This window comes from Echeneis naucrates, chromosome 24, assembly GCF_900963305.1.
Source record: "Echeneis naucrates chromosome 24, fEcheNa1.1, whole genome shotgun sequence".
Taxonomy (NCBI): Eukaryota; Metazoa; Chordata; class Actinopteri; order Carangiformes; family Echeneidae; genus Echeneis; species Echeneis naucrates.
This window is the reverse complement of record NC_042534.1, coordinates 13457810-13478787: the sequence shown is the minus strand read 5'-3', so window position 1 is coordinate 13478787 and position 20978 is coordinate 13457810. Positions and strand designations below refer to the sequence as shown.

The 20978-nt window shown below is 41.9% G+C and overlaps 1 protein-coding gene across 1 annotated transcript in view; it reads right to left on the bottom strand.

Annotated features, from left to right (window-relative positions):
• Positions 1 to 6119, bottom strand: part of nrxn3b (neurexin 3b) — a 264830-nt gene extending 258711 nt beyond the window's left edge. The window contains exons 1-2 of the mRNA XM_029495823.1: positions 6012 to 6119; positions 1187 to 2345 (exon numbers count right to left, since the gene is read on the bottom strand). Of these exons, the coding sequence (XP_029351683.1) occupies positions 1187 to 1883 (697 nt within the window). The 5' untranslated portion in view covers positions 1884 to 2345; positions 6012 to 6119. The remainder of the gene's footprint in view (positions 1 to 1186; positions 2346 to 6011) is intronic.
• Between the last annotated feature and the right edge of the window lie 14859 nt (positions 6120 to 20978).

The window sequence follows — 20978 nt, the reverse complement described above, 5'->3', positions numbered from 1 at the left end:
CTTTACAATCCATACACACGAAGAACAGAGTTAAATGTAAGATTATAGTGAAATTGTGTATTTACTGAGCTACATGTGAGAAACATATTTTCTTGAGGACCAAAAAAGACAGAAATTAAGCAAGTTATTATTAGCATCAGCAGGTATTGATCTCAAGGCTGCAAGAAGTGGTGTGTTTTGAAAGATGTAAGTCTTCAAGCAGCAGTAAAGAAAAAATTACAGTGTACAGTACAAGGGAATTTTTTTTTTTTTTAAATCATTTCCTGGAGTGGGAGGAAAGGGCCAGTTTTAACAGTGGGTCCTGCATTATATCACTGTCACTGGTCCATTTGAGGGTATACAGAACTATATTAGCAGGGAAAAAAAGCAATGTATGTCTTTATCTTCAAAGGCTAGGAGATGGAACAGAGTAGTATATTGTCAAAGTGTTGCATCTCATTACACCCTCCCCCCCAAAAAAAGATGGCCTTGGCATAGAAACAGAGGGAAAATAGATGAAGTTGTTTCTCATCCAAACATTGAGTGTACCTTCAGGTCCCTGCACCACCTTGTAAGAGCTGAATACATTTAACGGAGAAAAGAGAATTGAGTGCTGTAATTTTAGTCATATCAGCTAATACCATATCCACTGCTTTCTCATCAAAAGCAATAACTGTGACAGCAGAGGAAATGCTGAGCACATCACCTTCAATTTAATTCCCACATGAAATACGAAGACTTTCTATAAGAAGATTCAAGAGCAAAAACCTACTATGTGTGAATTGCATTTAAATATTTCAAACGCATAGGAGCATACTGCCCCATGCTTCTTATAAACCACACCATTGTGTAAAATGCTACAATCAATGCACATTGTTCAAGACATTTTATAAATGAAGTTTGGGGTGGCAGAGATCACTTTAGGTGTAGCTGGAGTGAAATATTATTTCAGGAGTCTGTACTGAAATTTATGGTGCAAAATACATTGAGTTTTAGGCCACGCGTGCTTTGATGTAACTGTCTTATGTAAAAATAAACATGAAGAGCTAATGAAGTATTTTCCACTTTTTGCTCCATACCTGTTGGCAGGCGATAAAGCTGCTGTCAGGTCAATTCTAAAATTATAAGCAATCGCTTTCAATTTATGCAGAAGTTTCAATCAATATTTAGGGCCTGGCACAGAAAGTTTTGGAGCCAGTCCTCTTACCTTCAGTGCAGTATCGACCTACATATCCAGTTTTGGAGCAGTCACAGTAGGTCTCTCCATCTGCCAGAGAGCAGATCCCACCATTCTCACAGGGGTTCTCTGTGCAAAGGCCCATCATCTCCAAGCGCACTTTCTGACTATTGATGAGCGTGGGCAGCTTACTCCCATAACTGAGGTCGGTAATAATTCCCTTGAATGGTGGTAGCTCACGGACAGAGGGCAAGGTGATGGCAGATGCGCGGATATCCCCTGGCAGCCCTCCAAGGAAGAGGTCACTGACGATCTTCATGAACTGACGCTGTGGCCGCACATCTTCCGTCTTGGTCTGGCCATCCACAGCCAAGCCAGTCCGCAAATTGTGCCTGTTGATGGCCGCAAAGTGCCAGCGGCTGTCGTTGACCATTTTATCAGATGTGATGGTGGTCTCGGCGCAGTCGATGCTGACGCGAAGCTGCAGCTTACCCCCAGATACTGTGAGGAGCAGGAAGTCGCAGTATCCGCCATCATCAAAGTAGAGCATCAAGCCTTCCGATTCTGAAGTCTTGAATTGAAATGTCAGGTCACTTCGGGAGCTGGCGTCCCAGCGCAGGTAGCGAGCCCACTGACCCTCAGAGCCAGTAAACTCCAAGCCTGCACTCAGGCCCATAACAGTACTTAGCAGCAAGAGGACATGCCCAGGCAGGCTGTTGGGATTCATCGTAGAGAGTAACACGGTGTACCAGGAGAGGGTTAGAACTGGGGATAGATCCTCAAAGTGATAACATCTGATTACGGCTGTGTTCCAGGATTTATCTGCTGAATGTTATATTCCACATAGATAATTTTGCAGTCAAGTGGAGAATGCAATATCCGTTTTTTTCCTTGTTTTTTTTATTTTTTTTATTTTTGAGGCAGATCTAATGTTGATAATGAACAGAATCTTATCTTCTCAGCCAAGTCTTTGCAGAGATACATGTAAAAAAATATCAAGTTTCCACACTAAGTGGAACTGTTTAAAAGTGCTAGAATGATGGTGTTGGGTCAGTGATTCAGAGCTGCATCCTGCCTATTTTCTTTGAGGCGACTTCCTGGATTGAAACACATGTATTTTATCGCGGGTCCAGTTGCGTGCCCCATGGTTTGAGGTCCAGCCGTTCCAGCTGCTCCACCTCTGATAGAACTGCAGAAATAAAAGAGGAAAAAAAATATTTCATTAAGCAATAAAATTGGAAAAGAAATATAATAATTCTGATTAAATATAGTTATGCAAGAAAATATCATTTGTTAAGGTTAAAATGTTAAATGTTAATTGACTATGAGGTCGTTTTGGGCTGAATGTTGTGATGATTGTTTTTCAAATAACAATTTATTATTGGAAAGAAGTTCAGAGTCCAATTAAAAATGCTCTTCCGAGCATGCAGAATATAAGAACAAGCTGTTTTTGACAACTTAAAATATACAAAAGTGCTTTGCAGATTATCAAAATCATAGCTGTATGTTTGTTTCTAATTGACAGAGGATATTGGGAGCAGTATTCCATGCAGATTTGACTCACCATGTGGCCATTAAATAACACTAAATAACTACTAATAACATCCATTAAAGGTTTATGAGCATTTTATGCTGGGTTCCATTTCTACCAATTACCCATTTTATTTGAAGATCAACACAAATAATCATTCAGTTTTAAAGCCTTAATTTGAGAATTAAGTTCCCCAACAGCAATAGAACCACACAAATGTTTTGAGGTAATGATGAGGTAAAAAAAAATCCATTGAGGTATGCCAGAACATGTGTTTTGCCTCAAACATTAGCCTGCTATCTCTAAGGGGTCTGCTGGGATCCTGATAAATATGATTAATTATACACCGCCACTCTTTGGCTCATTTGCATGCCTTTGGAGGATTACAATCATAAACAGCTATTCAAAATGATACTGCTCCACATTTGAATCCCTCCACTTTTGCCACTTCTTCAACATTTCCTTCAGCGACTATATTCGAATTATTGCCATCATCCAAAGCCGGCTGACGCTGCAGTGGAATATTAACCAGCTCGCCAACCCTCAATTGCTACACCTGCACTTATTCAGCTTCTGTTTAAATTTGCTCTGCAGAGCTTGAAATGATTCACATGGGGAAACCTTATACGTGTGTGTACTCTTCCAGCCCTTTGGCCTTGCGATTGTTTTGGCAGTGGGCTGCCCACCAGACAAACGCATTGTCCCATCATGACAGTAGCACACAGCCATGCAACACAATAGGCCCTTTAACCACCTGCTCTGAATAGTTAATCTTGCTGCAGCAGGCGAGCTATTGAATTCTAGTAAGTGATACCTTTGCTGATGCAATGTGCGCGCACGCATGTCTTTCCCCTGTGCTGGAGTTAAGCAGGTGTGTGTGTGTGTGTCTTTCTAGTAACACTGCGTTGCCTGCTTCAGACTTTGTCTCTGTCTTGGGAATGGCCGAATTAGGCAGCAGAGAGAGTTAAAGGCTTCTGTGTGGTGAGAGAAAAAACAACAAAAAGCCATGAGCACAGCACTGTCAGTACTATACAGCCCCACCTAACGCACACATGTTGTGACCCTTCAATAAGCCAAGTTTGATGTGCCCATGAAAGCTGAGCCGGGTCTCCTCTGTAAACTCCTCTGGGCCTGTATTCGGTTTACACGGCCTGTTGTGTGAGAGGCCTAACGGAGGCATCAGGTGTTCCTGTTAGGCCCGCTGTGACCAGTGAATGCTAACAATGCTAACATGTTCGCTTTAGTTCGCTAAGCGCACAAATGGAGCTTTATTTACTCCGCAATGAGAAATCCACTCTAATTGCACTGTCACTCATATCAAAGCTGAAATACGCAATTTGTACAAACAAACAAACAAAAGAAGGCCAACAACTTGGTTTACGTCAAAGCCGGGCGCCCGCTAGTCAGCTCGCAGGCTAAGCTAAAATTGGCTAATATGGCGACAAGTTAAATTTCACACCAAGCTTGTTATTAAAGATGCCCTCGAGCTAATCCCATCCCTGTTCATAGCATACTTCGCAGTGACTACATTGGAGGGGGACATAACACAATATGCTGTTTGTTTGCTTTAAGTTTGGATAGTAACTAAAACAAAAACATAAGACTCATGTTGTCCGTGTCCAGAAAAGTGAAGCTAACTGGAGTCCGCCTGCGCTAAAACGACTGTAGCTAGCCGCAGTTTGACAGAGTTAGTACTGAGCTACAGTGAACATATTTTCCGGGATATATATACAGGTTGAATTATTAAAGAGTTCGGGATATGAGATGACCTGCACGGGTTACCGCCAGTGACTGCACATAAATGATGCATTGATGCGTACAGCTTGGGTGCAGCAGATTTATTGACATGTTTTGTAATCCGGCCTGCCTCTCCTCCGCACGCACCGGAGACCTGTGCTCCCCGTCTATCACAACCCCTCCGCCCGGAGGAACGATTCAATCCGACATCAGTCACAGCAGACCGGGGGACCTTACACCGGGATGGACCTGCTAGTCCGCTGGTGAGACAAAATGGGGTCCAGTTACAAGCAGAAGGGGTCCGCAGTTCCAACGCTTGATCATTTCAGAATGAGAACATGACCTATCGAACACGCTTCACTTCGTGTCTGAAGCATTAGGCACAATTGGAACTTTATATTATTTTTGATCTTTTCACTTTGAAAGGGAGTCCAAAAATTGACGATTTTTTTTTTACCTGCACAACCTGGTCTTTAGTGCCATATGAAGAACAAACACACCCTTAAATCTCCGTGTGTGTCACCCATGTGTGTTAAAATCCAGATGTTATTATTAAAAATCTATAGTCACGGATCAAGATTAGAAAAACAACTGGAAGTTTAAGAGCAGAATGGTGTGAGACTAAATCTACAGTCTGCAGGGTTGCATCTAATATTATTATAATGGCCGACATTTCCTGAAGGGGGAAAAAAAACTGTTCTGGGTGCGCCTGAAATCAAAGAGACACAAGTTCCGACAGGAATATTTATAGTGATGTGAGAATCTCTGTTGCGAGTCCCGTTGGATTTATCAGTCCAACACAGACACGCTCCCACAAAACGAGCCCAATAAACAGCGCTCCTGTGGATCACGACAGTAATTTTGATCCGTTTAATGGAATAGCCTGCTTGATATGATGATCTTCTGCTGACAGTTAAACGTTTCAAACTGATTGGAAATCCGAGCCTGCACCACTGAATAAAACAGGGGACACCATGTTTTTTTTCCCCTGTTTGGAGCGCGCTCAGCCCCAGCTCCGGCTCTCCCTCTGCCTCTCGCACGGTGGCAGTCTGACTGTTGCTCAAAGGTTTACTGTCCTTCCATAATAATGATAATAAACCGTAAGATTTTCAACTGCAATCGGGCTTTGTAGCCTATGAATAAGAAATCATTTTTAAATCGTGAGCAGTTTCTTTCTTTCTTTTTTTTTTTTAAACCACCGATCTCTCCCGATCCGCCTCCCTGACAACTGAGACGCGAGTCAGCGTTGCTGAAACTTTCCGTCTCGACGCGCATCACTCATTCACCGCAGACATATCCGTCACAAATTCAGCTTTCACTGAAGTTTTTCCTTTTCTTGCCCCCACATCACCCATCACTCTGCCCCCTATGCTTAAATTGTGGACGAGTGCTTTCAAACTAATCTTCCAAACCATCCAATTGCGCTTAAATTCCCATCTCAGTCCAAACTCACCAGTTCCACATCGGTGTCACGGAAAAAAGAAATCATGACCTTACAACATTAATACCTTCAGAACATTGACCTAATGCAATGGGGGACGGGATGAAATAAAAACAGAAATAGTCAGGTTTTTAATCTGCTCCTACCTTTTTCTTGCAGACGATTCCGTGCGGATAAAGCCTATTTATAATTAGGCTACAGCAAATTCTAATAATCCAAAGCAGAATTCAATCCATAAACCGGGATATTTTTAATTATATTCTGCCCGGGGTGCTGAGATGGTGATGCTGGTGACTGTGAGATTATTATGAGTAAGGAGCGGTGGAGGAAAGGGCAGCGGTCCTCCTTCCCCCGGCTCAGTGAACGCGTATCTCTCAGCTCGGCTCACTCAGCGCAACTGATGATGGGCCCCTGGATTTCTCCCACACTGACGCTCTGACCCGCCTTCTACACGGTACTCCGTATAGTGGTGGTGATGTGGGAGAGGGGTGTGTAAGGGGGGGGGGGATCATTCCATTTTGTCGAGAAAATAGGGAAAAAAAGCCCCTCAGGACAAAAAAACAATAATAAGATCTCTTTATTCTTTCTTCCTAGATAGGCTTTTTTGTGCTGGTTGCGGTAAAATTGTCTATGTGTGTGTTGGGATTAATAACAAGGCACCTTGCACAGGGCGTCTCCAGCAAGTGTACATTGAGTACCCACTGTGTGGCATTGATTTTTTTTTTTTTTAATTTTATTATTATTATTTTTTTTTTACTTCACACACAACCAGAAAGGTGTCTTTGGAGTGGTTGTCTCCTAAGATGGCTGGGTGCCTGACAGACTGGCTCTACAACCTAAAGGTGCTAAAGGGTAATCACTGACAATCGGTGTGTTTTGCTGAACTCGTACTGTATCTGGTTTTAATTGCGAAGACGATACAAGGTGAAAGTGCGACTTGTTAACACCAGCGTCAGGACTTTAGCACCTTGGACAGCACCCCTTGGATGCAGAAATGCAGGGAGATGTCCGCGGTTCTGAACTCTTGTCAAGCGGAAAAGAGACCAGGTGGGTGACGTAGAGAGGAGAGGGAAAACCACATACTGACTTTTTAGAACTGCACCTGAAAATGTTCTCGCGCATTTATTACAAAGAATCTGATGCCACTCATTATACCTGCTATTCATGTTTGTATTAGTAATTAAGTTTGTTACACTTTGTTATTGTACATCCGTTTAGATTAACCATTAGCCAGCCTCGTTTTTGTGGCAAAGTTTTGGGTTTGTTTGTTTGGTTTTTTTTTTTTTTGTTTTTTGTTTTTTTTTTCCTTTTCCTTTATGTAACCTTCAGCTGCAATGTAAGTTTATGCGATGTAAGGTCATGCGGTTCTATAAAACTAATCTAAATAAAGTCTACATAGAGCTACAGGAGCAAATTTAAAAAAGAAAAAGAAAAAGAAAATGCAAATGCATGCTGAGAAGATTAAACTGATAAGAAAATATAATGAAAGGAACAAATCCACACATTTGTGATGTACAAGTACATAATTGGCAGGACGAGAACAGCACAGAAATGGAAAGATTTGGAAATTGGCTGGATTAAAAAAATCTTTCTCAAATGCAAATCCATAGACAAGTTTACTAACTTCACAATTCTGAATTGAAGGCTCTTGAAAGTATGATGAAGGGCCTTTAGTAGTATGCCTAGATATAGAGGTCAGTGATTACTGTTATACCTGAGGGTTAGCTCTGATTTTCGATTTACAGCATCCCAAGACATCTCCATATACCATGGCATCAGCCCAAACATTTCAAACCAATGCTAAATCTAACACAGACTCTCTATTCAGAGTCAAATCCTAGCCAATGGAGTGAAAAACTGCTTCAGGCGTACAAATGACTTCCAACTGAGGAACAACAAGAAGAAGATGAGAGGAAAAGAACCATTACTTTTCCCTATTCTGGACATTGTACAGAAAAAATGCTTCATAAAAAGGAATTTCTGAAGGCCATATACTGTCAAATGTATTCTCGGGTGGTTTCACTGATGATTATTATCAGAACATGCTTAACATACTATTCCTTTGCTCACGTGTTAATTTAAATTTACTACGGGCAGGGCAACTTGGAGTTCTATCTTAACCTTTATTACATGCATTTACATGAACTCATTATCTAATGACATGCATGTGCTTGTTAATCATATTTTAAAAGTAGAAAGGATGGAGGCAGAAAGAAGGATTAGGTCGTAAAGGTGGCTATGGAAAACTCCAAGGGTGATGTCAGTTTACAACTGTGAGGAGTTGGTTATAGTCACAAAATCTATTCTTCTTCCAATAGAGGACCTGAGCCAAGACAGTGAACATCCACAGATGTTAACCCACTGCTGGAGAAACTGAATTACAACTGTATGATGCACCATGTTAAATGAGTCACTTTGGTCTAACGGGACTGAAATAAAACAATCCCCTGCATCAGCCGTAAAATTGAGGCCATTTATTACTTTGAATAGGGCTGAAAGGCTAAAACGTGAACTGGGCCGCTCTGGTTGCCTTGTTGCCGCTGCAACCCTGACCTGGATAAAATGAAGAAAAAACGTAAAGGTAAATGGACGAGGGGTTAGAGAAATGATAGATTCATGTCTCCCTGATAGTATTTATCACATTTTCACTTCTAAGATCAGCAACAGAGCACAGCTAAACATCAAGGACATGACCTCTGCCAACACAGGAAGAGGTAAAATACTTTTACCCACAACTTCATCAAAAAAATATGTGATTGATAATGATAAGGTTAAAATAAAGCACCATGTCTGTTTTATAACATTTCAGCACAGTACTCCCAGTGTCATGGTGACTGTAGACAGTAAACCTTGAAAGTGAATCCTTAAAATTTCATGAAGGCATAAATATAAAGTGATTCTAAGAAATGTTTTAAAGGCTGCTCACACTTTTATTTTCCATATTAAACACACATGTGACAGCATGAAAAATCACTCTGATTTGCTAGTACGTTACCTGGACCATATATGCATTCAATAATAAAGCTAATCCAGTGGCATATTAACTGGCTCTTAGGGGCTAATTAAAATAGAGCAGTGATGAGAGTGAAGAGAGAGAGAGACAGACAGCAAATAGGTGGAGTAAGACAGCGCTTGATTTCCAGGAAGAGAAAAAAAAAAAAAAAAAAAGCACGTTAAACACAAATATTCATTCGCCACTAAGCGATACTTTCACAACCTAGACAAAATACATGCACACAATGACAAACAAAAGAGTTCCCTCCACAAATATATTGTTAAAATCAAAGACAACATTGCCTCAAGCACACTGGGTTTCTCACACAAGATTTTTCTGCCCTCCTTTCCTTGGTACTAAAAGGCATAGTAAATGATTTATAACCCTTTGATAATGCCTTCAAACTGAATTCAGCACAAGCTTCTGGTTTGCTTTAATAACACCTAAGCTACTTGTTCAGTAATCATGAAATAAATTTCCAGCTGCCACAACACCTGCTGTAATATTTACAATGCTGTGATGCAACTGATGTATTAATCATGGACGAATCATATTCCTACAGCACACATTGTGGTTATGCTTAGTCATCATTCATAGGAAGCTGGGCGATACATTGCAGTGACATGCGAGCAGGATGCAAAATCAACAATGTGGCAGGTTGACCGGGCCACCTCTCTGTCTGTATTTTCACTCTGGTTTATTTTATACCCTCCAAACACACAAACAAGCTTGTGCTCCTGTCTAAAGCAAGCATGAGCACACGCAAGGCCTTCACTGTCAAGCACTCGATATCGGTGGCCTTCTGGCCCCAGTATCTGCCCCAATAGTGGGCGTTTTAGGGAAGAGTTTGATCCATAGTTGACTCCGCTCTACGTGATATTAAGTGCATCCCTGCCTCCCTTAGCTTCCACTTGCTGCAGATAAAGCAGCTACTTGGCTATTAGACTTGAGTTTGAACAAGGCTTATATTTAAACCAAAGACACGTGACTCTGCCACCGCAGTCTGAATGATGTGTGTATGCTCACTGTATGCACAGCGTAAATATTCATTATCTCCTCTGATTGTTCCGATTGCATTACAACTCATTAAATCAAAGCGACACTGCATTTATGAGCTATCATACTTCTATGAAAGGTGCCGTGCATGCGTGTTCCCTTTATGTGTGGGTATCTGTGTGTCACATCATAGCAGAAAACCCAGCAGAAACAGAATGCAAGCAACAGATCAGGAGAAGCATCTGTTCTTTACAGTAACATCCTTTGAACATGTTCTCACAGGGAAGTTCAATAAACTGAAGATTGTTTTAAAGATTTTGCATGACAAGGCTGCAGGATAAGAAAAAAGATGTTGCTTGTTTGTTTGTTTGTTTGTTTGCTGGTATTCTAAGAAAATCCCCAGTACTTGCAGGAGCAGCCATCAAATCAGATAAGAGATATTACTGTAAATACTTAGTGGAGTTTATCCAATATGGCTTTGTAAATACAAAAACATCTTTTGTGCTAATGATGATGAGCCCATAGCAGAATGTACTGTAATGTGAATGGGAGAGCGCTATGCCTGTAAATCAAAGTGAGATATGCTCGGTGTAAAAAGCATACTTGGAATATCATGTTGCGTCTGAATGATGAAGTTGCAGCCAGGAGAAGATTACTGAGATTTTTGCAACAAGTCTGTAGGCAGGAGGAAACAGCTACCCTGGCTCCGTCTAAAGGTAACAAAATCTGCCTTCCAGCACTTCTAAAGACTACTAATTAACACATTATACCTCTTTATTTAGTTAGATTTATGCACCAGAGTCTAAAAATGACAAGTTGTGAGGTTATTGCGGTTTCAAATTTGGAGAGAGCTCCTCCTGCATTCATTAGCCCTAACCCTATGATGGGGTAGATTTTATTGTCCCCTGAGGGAAATTTCCTTGGGCTAATGTCACTGAACTTCACAAACGTCATTCTATGCATCTACTATGCAGGTCTGAGAGGTTAAACACACACAAGTATGTACATACATTCAATTATATTGAGTGGATGGATTAGCATTCGCTATACCACACACACATTTCTCTTCAATAAAGCTCTCAGGACTGGCTTGACAGAATGGACGAGGCTAGATTTGTCTGTACTGCGATGTCACCTTAACCAACCTGTGTCCCATAACCGATTAAGGTTCTCCAAGACTGCCAGGTAGAAGATAAATATGAAGGTTTTGGTCGACCACATACACTCTGTGCCTCCTCAAAGAGTCTCTGTTGCAGCATAAAGCATAGGCTGTCAACGCAGACATCCAAGGTAAGCAAATGATCAATATGGACACCGGGATACCTATTGGACCAAAGCTGATTAATGGGAGTATTAGTGCGGATAATTACAAGGCAATTGTCCCCAACACTATAAAGCTCTCTATCAGTAGAGGAGCCTGCGTTATGTTCATACAGTAAACTAAAGATAGCTGTGTCACCTGATCATTTAAATGTCTGCATGTACATTTGTACTTTTCAAAGATCAACAGCCATTATGAATTTCCTTGCAGTGAAATTTTGTTCCATCATGTCCTCACACTGCCGACTGGCATTCCTTGACAAATAATGAGTTCCCTTTGTACTGTTTTCAGCTGCACCTGGTCACATTTTCTGAGGGCTTCTCTTTTCTTTCCATACAAAAGCTTACGTAACTGGCTCCTGACTCAGCAACCTCATTCATTTGTGTCATGAAAACTATTCCAGGCAATGAAGTATCCTTATTGCCGGCATCGCATCTTTCAACCCGAGTTTTAGGCTGTTTGGGTTTAGCAGTACAAGCATTTTTTGGCATTACTATACTATTTGTTTAAGATCCTTTTGTCTGTTTTTTTAAACTTAAACTTGAGCAAAACCAGAAAGGAGGGATAGCTTTGGGTTTGCAGTGGTGAAGGTCACCCAGAAAAAAACAAAACAAAAAAACAGAGACCCAAGGGGGCCACTGTAGCTCACAGTTCACACAATTTACTATGTGGGATGCAATTGCTGCTCTGTGGCCCATAGACAGCAAGGATAAAAATGTTCCCAAACTCCCTCAGGAGGTAAAACTGTTTCACACTTAGATGAGGAGGTTCAACATCAGGGTTACAGGCAGTTCTTCTAACTGTGGATTTGTATTTTTTTTTTTTTTTTTTTTGCATAAGTTGTTACTGGCAAACACATAGACACCTCAACGCCTGCCTTCGGCCAACAAATAATTTCTGTCTGCACGGATGAAAAAGAAACCGTTAACCCCAAACAGGGAGCCGGGAATATGCATGTGGAGACGGGAATGTGCGTGTGGAGCCAGGTTCCTGCGAACACCATGACACTTGATTCACCAGATGGAAAACACGCTGTGGTGCTGATGCGGAGGCCCTAAGTTTTTCTTCAGAGTGACCTCATGTTACACAGCATTGTGGAGGGCAGCGGTGGTCTGCTTCTCTGTTGTCTGAGGCAGTGTCTTAGCCTCCCACGACAAAATCTTTTCCGCATCATTCGGACTGAATGTTCACAGCTTGGGGCAGGCCTGAATCCAGCACAGTGGAGTGGAGCAGCATCTCTCTGTGGGAGTGAACAAGCTGACGATTCTCCATACAGACTGTAATTGCTTGAAAGTCAAATACGCAGCCATTAAAAATGGCACTAAAGCTCTAAATTACACCAAGTAAAATGGGTAAAAAGCAGCAGCACATAAGCCCGGGTCACAAGTGGAGCAGCATTAGTGGATGTAGGACTGCAGGTCTTGGATGCAGCTTCACGGTTTCCCGACCGATTAGATCAATATTGAAATTGTAATTTTAGTCTCGACAAGAAAGCAAGAATTATGTCAAATAATTCTCTTAATTCCCACTGTAAGAAAAAAAATCTTGAATATTTTATGTCTCCTACAGGCTAAACTCCCACCTAAAGGTGTGGATGCTAATATCATTAGAATGATGCGTGTCTGGATCTGTATCATATTCCCTACTGTAACCCTGAACAATACATTTCAACAAGCCTGCTGCCAGCGGCCACCACCTGCTATGCTGCCTTCAATAATCCATGAGTGGACCTAATAATAATAATGCTGTATCATGGTTTACCACCTCCAGACTGAAGGTCACATGTGTTTTCTCTCTCACAAACAAAATAGATGGTACGCGTACAGGCTGCGATCCTGATTGATCCTAATTGTACATATTTTACCTCAGATCCCAGCTGCCTGAATGTCTGCACATGTGACTGGCCAGTCACCAAAGAGGCTGTTAGCAGGTCAAAGTGATTACACTATCAAGGACATCTATTAGAGTCCAATTTGACCAGGTTGGGTCCTCAAACAGGCCCAGCTAACCTCCTTAATGGACATTCATTTATCTCCTGTTGTTTGGGAGCTGTTGCGTGTGAGGTCCGCAGCTTTGGTGCTAAGCAGGATGGATGTGATATTTAGATCAATAAGTCCGGCTTATAGGGAAAAATGCGATGGTATACTGATAATAAGAGGGTGATATTTCATTGTAAATGTCAGTGTACTATAATCATCAATGCCCAGGGTGGGGAACTGTGCATAAACACTATATAAGGCTATATAGTGTGTACATAGCAACATATAAAGCTTGGGGCATTGGGCTTCTATTGCTGCCGGTGAAAATCTATTTGAATAATGAGGAGAAGCACCTGTCAGTCTTGGTTATCTTGACACACGGACTGTAGCCCTAACACCTACATACATCTTAAGGGAGAGAGAGCGAGAGTGACAAACAGATAGAGCACACTCACTGCACTGCAGGATACCTGCATGATTTTTTTAACCACATACCTCAGAGCTTGAATAGACAATAGCCACAGAGGTGCTGCCACTGTAATACTGCATCAGTCACCGGCCTCACCATGAGAAACTGCAGCTCTGAGATAAGATCCACCACTTTCACAGGACTGTAGTTTTAAAATATGCCACTTGAAGAACACATATATAACGTCCACTATGTCGTCTGTGGTGGGTGTTTTTTTTTTTTTTGTTTGTTTGTTTGTTTTCCCAAAAGCCCTTCAACAGGACATGAGTTTATTTATAGTATTTTCAGTAGTATTTTTGAAGCATGGATGATCCCAGTGCGCATTAGACTGTGAATAGCAACTGTTATGTTCGAGTCCACCCACTGCGCGCCACAGATCTTTCTCACTTTGGATGTTTCTTTCCTCCGTCGCAGCCATTCCCTCGGCCTATCATCTCAGATCCCCATCTGTGAAAGCACACGCAACCCCATTAACCTCTGACCAAATCCCACTAGAGCTTTCTGTGCCATGTTTCATCTAATAAACCGCTGTCTGTAAAGGGAGCAGAAAAATTTAACCCAGACAGACAGTACAGTCGACTTCACCAACAAGTCCATGTGGTAATATACACATGCATTTTCTGCCTATGGTCTTTTATACTCAGATGGAACAATATTATGTATCCCATGTTTTTTTTTTTTTTTCCTGTCATAAAAGTGGAATTGATCCTCAACTTAAGGATTAATTCCCGCTGGCTTGCTGACAGGAAATCATTGCATTCAGATAGAGACTCCTGAGACTTCCACTGTGGGCGACTGATATTTCATCATCTCCACCATGGATTTTAGTTGCACCGATAAAAGAAAGATAGATCGGATCAGGGTGTGCTGATGACTGAGAAGGTTATGACACAGGGCCATGTGCTGTAAGGCTCCAAGCTTGTGTAAAGGCATCAGCTGTCTTGAAGCCTTTCTAGGTGCAGGTACAATGACAAAGCTATACATCTGCTGCTTCAGTAGGACAAAAAGAAAAAGCAAAAAACAGATGGTAATATATAGATGTGCGAAGCCTTCATATCAAATATGGAGTATATAGTAGGACATTGTGCCGTGTGCGATTTTGCACATGCAAACTCATTAATTTGAAAGAAAACACTTGCACATCTTGCTCATGCCAAAGGTCAGCTGTTCATTTAGTCACATCAAGGTTAATGCAAAAGAAAATATAAATCTTATTATCAAAGTGAAATATCGCTTTAAGAGCTTGACACCACAGTTCCAGACGGGCAAAGGTCTTGGCAAGATGCCCCCACCACCTGTACGCCCTAACACCGTGACACCTGCCAGGGCCGACTGTGTGATATCTAAGTGTTTCAGACTCCAGCCAGATGGTCGCGTGAAGTGAGATAACACACACAGACATACGCGTACTCACAGACACATACAGTTTGGAATACAGTTGCCTCACACAAATTATTAATGTGAGCCAGATGCACTGCAGATCTGCAGCCTTAAACACATGCAATGAAACGGACACTGCTGAGGTCTGGAGCGTGTGTTCTAGCCATGGGGAGGCGAAAAGGCTCTCATTTCTGATATCAAATGTTGCTTAGCAAATTCGCCTTTGCGTCACCTTGAACTTTATGGTATATAATGAAAATGACTGAAAAAATAAATTCTGAGAAAGCGTGTCTTGAATGTGACCGATAGTACTGGGCAAAGGTTGAGGCCTACAAAAAGTTGGAGCACATGTGAACCAAACTAACATGACTGCTTCTGTCGTCCACCTTGTGACATCTAAACAAACTTAGAAAAGGATAGATAACTGAGCCTGGTTACTTGAACTTTCTTTTTCTTAGGCACGGAGACAAAAGCTGGGCTTTTGGATTTTGAATAAGTAAAATGACAAAGAGAGAAAAGGAGAGCGAACAAGATACACTGAATGATACAATCAAGCCCTCTGCCCCTAAAAACAACTTGAGGGTGAAACAACAGGCACAGGGGGACAAACAAAGCTATGAAAGCTTGGAGAATTTCAAAAAAAGATGACATTTCTTTAATTTGCGAAGAGAACTGCTGCTTATCAAAGCAACGACACAATACAATGCTGAAGAGCGAGCCGTTCTTTTCTTTTGCTCTTGACGCAATTGTACTGAAAATCATATGGCACATAAATCATGTGGACATTTCTATATTTTCGATCACAAACGTTTTGCTGCTATATGCTTTCAAGAGGGAGGCCATTTGTTTTTCAAGGGGCCCTTGGAAAACAGCTTTGATGACATCCAAGGGGGGGAGAGAGCACATCTTGCTGAAGTTGCGCTGCCCCTCCACAAAAGAAAAAGGCAATATACAGTGAAGAAGAGTGCAGAGAATGCCATCTTTTAACTGCCGCCACCAACTCTCTCAGGTTTGTTGCAGGCGTAGCCACCAGAGTGAAGAAATCCCACCACTCCCAGTCTGAGGTAAGGTGCAGTTACCGGTAACACCAGCACCACCTTCTCGATGTCTCACCAAGATCAGTTCATTTATATTCCCTACCCTCCATCTGTAAGGCAATCACTCATGTCTCAATCGTAATGGAAGGTACAGCAGTCACTTCGACCTAGCGAGAGAGAGCTCCTATTATTCCCTCATTGCTTTGACGGATGATTCCTGTATGCGATAGCAAGAGAGAGAGAGAGAGAGAGAGAGAGAGAGAGAGAGAGAGAGAGAGAGAGAGAGAGACAGAGAGAGAGAGGGGGAGAAGGAGACATAATGTAGAGAGAGAAAGAGATAGAATAAAAGGGAGAAGGGTAATGTTCAGGCTGCTAATGTTTGCTTTCAGATTTGAAATAAAGCTGCTGAGGGGAGATAGGAGACAGATCAATCAATGCACAGAGAACGGGGTTAGCATTCTGGGTCTAAGCAGGTGATTTGTCTATGGCTGAAATAGAATTGGACATTCATACAGGAATGGTTATGAATATGGAACCAGGGAGGGACTTTGAAAATGGAACAGTTCGGGATGAAGCGCTTCAGTAAGCCACAGAGACTGCAGTGGGAACAAGTGATGTCTGCTGCAAGGCAACCATTTTTCATAGTCCGTGTATAAATTCCCCAACCAGGGCTCGGGTTCACCTCCTTTGGTATTTTATGTGCTGTGATCCCTCTTCCTCTGTAACATTTGCTGACCTCCCAGCATTTAAATGAAGAGGACACAGAAAGTGAGGGGGTCCAAGGGTGGAATTCATTCCACAATCTGTGAACAAGAATATTCTTATATTCTTGTTTCCTACTCTCATTTTATACATTACACAGATATCAGACACTGCTATAAGCATTCAGCTTGCCTGGGGATGAGCTCAATGGTAGAGTGCATGCTTTGCATGCAGAGGCCCCAGGTTCAAACCCCAGCCATAAGGCAAACCAGTAGTAGGCTTATGCCGGTCCCAAGCCTGGATAAATGGGGAGGGTGGCTGCAGGAGGAGCATCGGGTGTAAAACCTGTGGGCAAATGAATCATGCAAGTCATGGACCTGAGTCACTGGGGCCCCCTGAAACAGCGAAAAAAAAGCAGAAAGTAGGGGAAGAAAAAAGACAAAAACCAAACTCTAGGCATTCATTTTGTTTGTATGTATGTATATATACACACACACACTATCCAAAAAGTGGCCCCCTCCAAATACAACAATATTGTAAACTGAGATGAAATATAGCTTGTGATGTTTGCAAAAGTGCATTCTTGATTCAGGAGCTTCAGCCACATCATATTTACTTATGATGTGTTAGAACCAAGTCTTTGTTTGCACAATATGGCTTCCTCGACTGCAACGTTAGCATCTAACTTATACACATCTGCCAAGGCTAACAAATCTACTCACTCTGCTCAACTTTTTACTGCACTTTAGTGCAGAACATAGACAGTGGATTTGTCCCCAACTTCCTACAGTGTAGCTGATCTACAAAGGAACTGCTTCAAGGAGCGAGGGGAGATTGCTAACACTTTCCATGTTTGTAAGGCATATTGGTATTCCAATAAGTCGTAATCAAAAAATCTGAACTACTTTACAGCGAGGACACCAGACTGCAACAAACTTTCCAAACTGACAGATAAATATATGCTGGCTAGTTTAACTATCTCCAGGAAAATTACTACTTGGTCATTCCAGAACAAGTACTGAAATGACTGAGGTAGAAAAGCCCCTAGTGTTAAATCTGCTAAGGTTTTGGGCAACAGCGAAGAGGACCAAAAGAAATGCAGAAATGAATGGATGGAATAGCAGATGCTACAGTTATTGGTCAATAGACAGGACTGTGTACTTTACCTTTGTGCTGAGTATTAGAAGACTGGTACCACTCTTGCTCTATGATATCTCTATATGAAGCTACAGCTAGCAGTCATTTAGCTTAGCATAGCATAATGCCTGGAGAGGAAGAGAAACAGCTTGCCTAGTCTGCAATGTTGGGGAGTGCCCTATAGCTGGAGCTGAGCGAGAACAATGAGCAGGTTGGGGATGGGGAACCAATGATAAAAGAACTAATCGGAGCAATAATGCATTTAATTTATTCTGGATTCACTGTTCAGCGTTCCGTTTTTAAGAGCAACTTCTGGTCTATTTCAGCAGTTCAACAGCGACGCAGTATCCCTTTAAACGTGCACATGCGTGGGCCTATATGGAATAAAACATCTATGCATAAATAACACTTAAGGTTAAAGCCGCTGCTAAATGTCAAAAGCACAAACATGCCTCATTTTAAAACTGAGGTGCAATTTAGTGCAGCCAGTTTGCTGTTGAATCGCGCCCATCCAGCCCTAAATCAAGCCATGCTCTATGAATCAGCCGTGCCCTTGAGATTCATTGCAGCTGATTTGGATCTGAAATGTCCTTCCCTCCTACTTATGCTATCTGATTGGCTTACTGGTGTAGCTTCCTCATATCTTCTTCCATTTGTCTAATGAAGAGAGTATTGATTATTCATTCAGACAGATGGACAGACAGATGGACACAGAAGCTGTGACAGAGCGAGTAATACAAACAAATGCAGCGTCAACTGCAGGCAAAGGCAGACGGACCAGCACCAGACAGTCAGTGTTTGTGATTACACAAAGGAATGGACAAAGCCAAATCAATTCTACATTTTTGATTCAATCCATATTTCATGAAAAGCGTTTGACTCTTTTAGTCTAAACATTGAACCGCAAAAATAATTCATCATTCCTCAATGTATTGTAGAGTACATTCAACCATTTACCAGACCGAAAGGTTACTTTTTTCAGTGTCTTCATTGTGTTGCTGGGTCTACTTACAGCCCTATGATAAAACCCAACAGGAGAAAAGAAAAAAAAGATGCTTTCAGCCTTCATTGTTCCACACTTCTTCCAGAACCACCAGTGCCAATGTTGGTGGATATGAAAACTGGCAGTTGTAGTGTTAGTTTGAAATAATAATAAATATGCCAAATAAAATATTGAACATAGTAAACAATAAAACTAAATGTTAGCATTGTCTTTGGGGGCATTTTAGCACGTTAGCTCAAAGCATGAATGCCATCCTCTCAGAAACTTTAGTGCAGGAGTGGCAGTGTTATCCCTGTCACCCCACTAGCAGATCAGTGAGCACAAACTTCAGTTCTGCTCTCAAACTTTGCTCAAATCCAAAGAAAAAAGAGTGGAGATGGCAATGCTTCAAAGATTCCACCTAAACCAACCTGAATGCATGAAACATTTAGAATATTTCCATTTGGCAGATCACAAGTACAAAAAATATGGACACTTAGTGTTATTGTATTTAAGATATCCAGATATCAGTTTTAATGAGGAGCTAAAGACTGTTGGATTTTGGTTATTTTTCTAATCTGAACTTTTTTTATACAACTAAATTATTACAAATGGCAAAATAAATGCCCATCACATTCATTCAGTTTTCTCTGTGTTGCCCTCTGAGTTACTTCTATCAGATGTATCAGTATGCCCCCCCCTCCCTCCCTCCATCCAACTTCCTTATTCTCCTTCCTCTGTAGTCAAACCCTTCTAAGACAGGGCTCTAAGGGAGTTTCTTTGATTCTCTGACTGGGAGGAGACAGACAGGGAGAGACAGAGTGAGAACGAAAGAGGGAGCGACTATCTTAGAGCGAAATTGAGGATTCGCTCAGCAATAGTCGTGGTCCTCTCACCCTGCCATCGGCGCACACTTGTTTCCCTTAAAACTTCTGTATTCTTCCCAGGAGCAGAGTGATGAGGCGATCAGTGAGGGGAGGGGGGGGGGGGTTGTGCAAGGACGAGAGAAAGGTGCGAAGAGAGGCATTAACAGGTTCTGCATGCGCGTAGGGTTTTAGTCACAAAGACAATGACCAGGAGGAGTTCGAGAAAGGGCAGAAAAGTTAGGGATTACACACAAAAAGAGATTTGAACAGCCACTGTTGAATCTTTGCCACAATGTCTAAGTAGTGGTTGAAATTTGTTTCCTTTAACAGAATTAAACAAACCTCTGCTTCTTATCCACATGTGCCCCGTACCACCATGTAGGAAGAGGTTCGGTGTATAGCAGCAATGCGGCTCCAATTCTCCAAGTGTTATTAATCATAATTACAACCCAGGAATAACTGCCGCTATATGTAATGCGCTTAAGCACCTTTTGTTTTTTGGCTGCACACAGAAACAGGAAATAAGTGAGAGGGAGAAAGTGATAGCTGGAGACTTCTGCTTCTTAGCTACAGCTTCTAATTGATTTGGCTGCTTAATCCCTCTTGGACTGAGTTAGGGAGAGAGCGCAGCATGATTGAGGCATTTGAATTCCCACGGTGAGCCTCGGTGGCAGCACGGAGGTCATTTAAATTGAATGTGGATCAGTCACTGCTCGTGTTTACTCGGAGGATTTGGCTCCCACTGACAGCTAGGGCTCTCAGTCTGTTAGGACAGATCATCAGCGAGGCCATCGACTCACTCGGGTCTGTTTGTTTGTGCCCACGCTGGCTTGCTAACGACAACCATGCGTCAGTTTTTGCAGGAAGTGTTTGAGTAGTCTGGAGAGTGTCTGAGTGGGAGCAGGGAACATTTCTGCTGTTGTTCCAAGCGGTTGTAGCTCAAAATATGTATCAAATGTGCATTTTTGCACTCATGTTCTTCCTTGCCACATGTTATTCCCCCAACCCCTCCTTTTCCACATGACTTTAGACGAATGGAATGGAGAAGCACTTCATGCCAGAAGTGACTATGGGTCTCTTGACATTATGAGGTTAAGCACAAAAGAAACACATATTGAGGCTTAGCTCTGGACTAATATTGGAATGTGACCATGAAAGACATTTCTAATCTGCTCAGCCAAAATCACATTAACTCCCCAAATGTATTTTCTCCACTCTAACAGAGCTGGGTCTGGGAACATTTTTAATG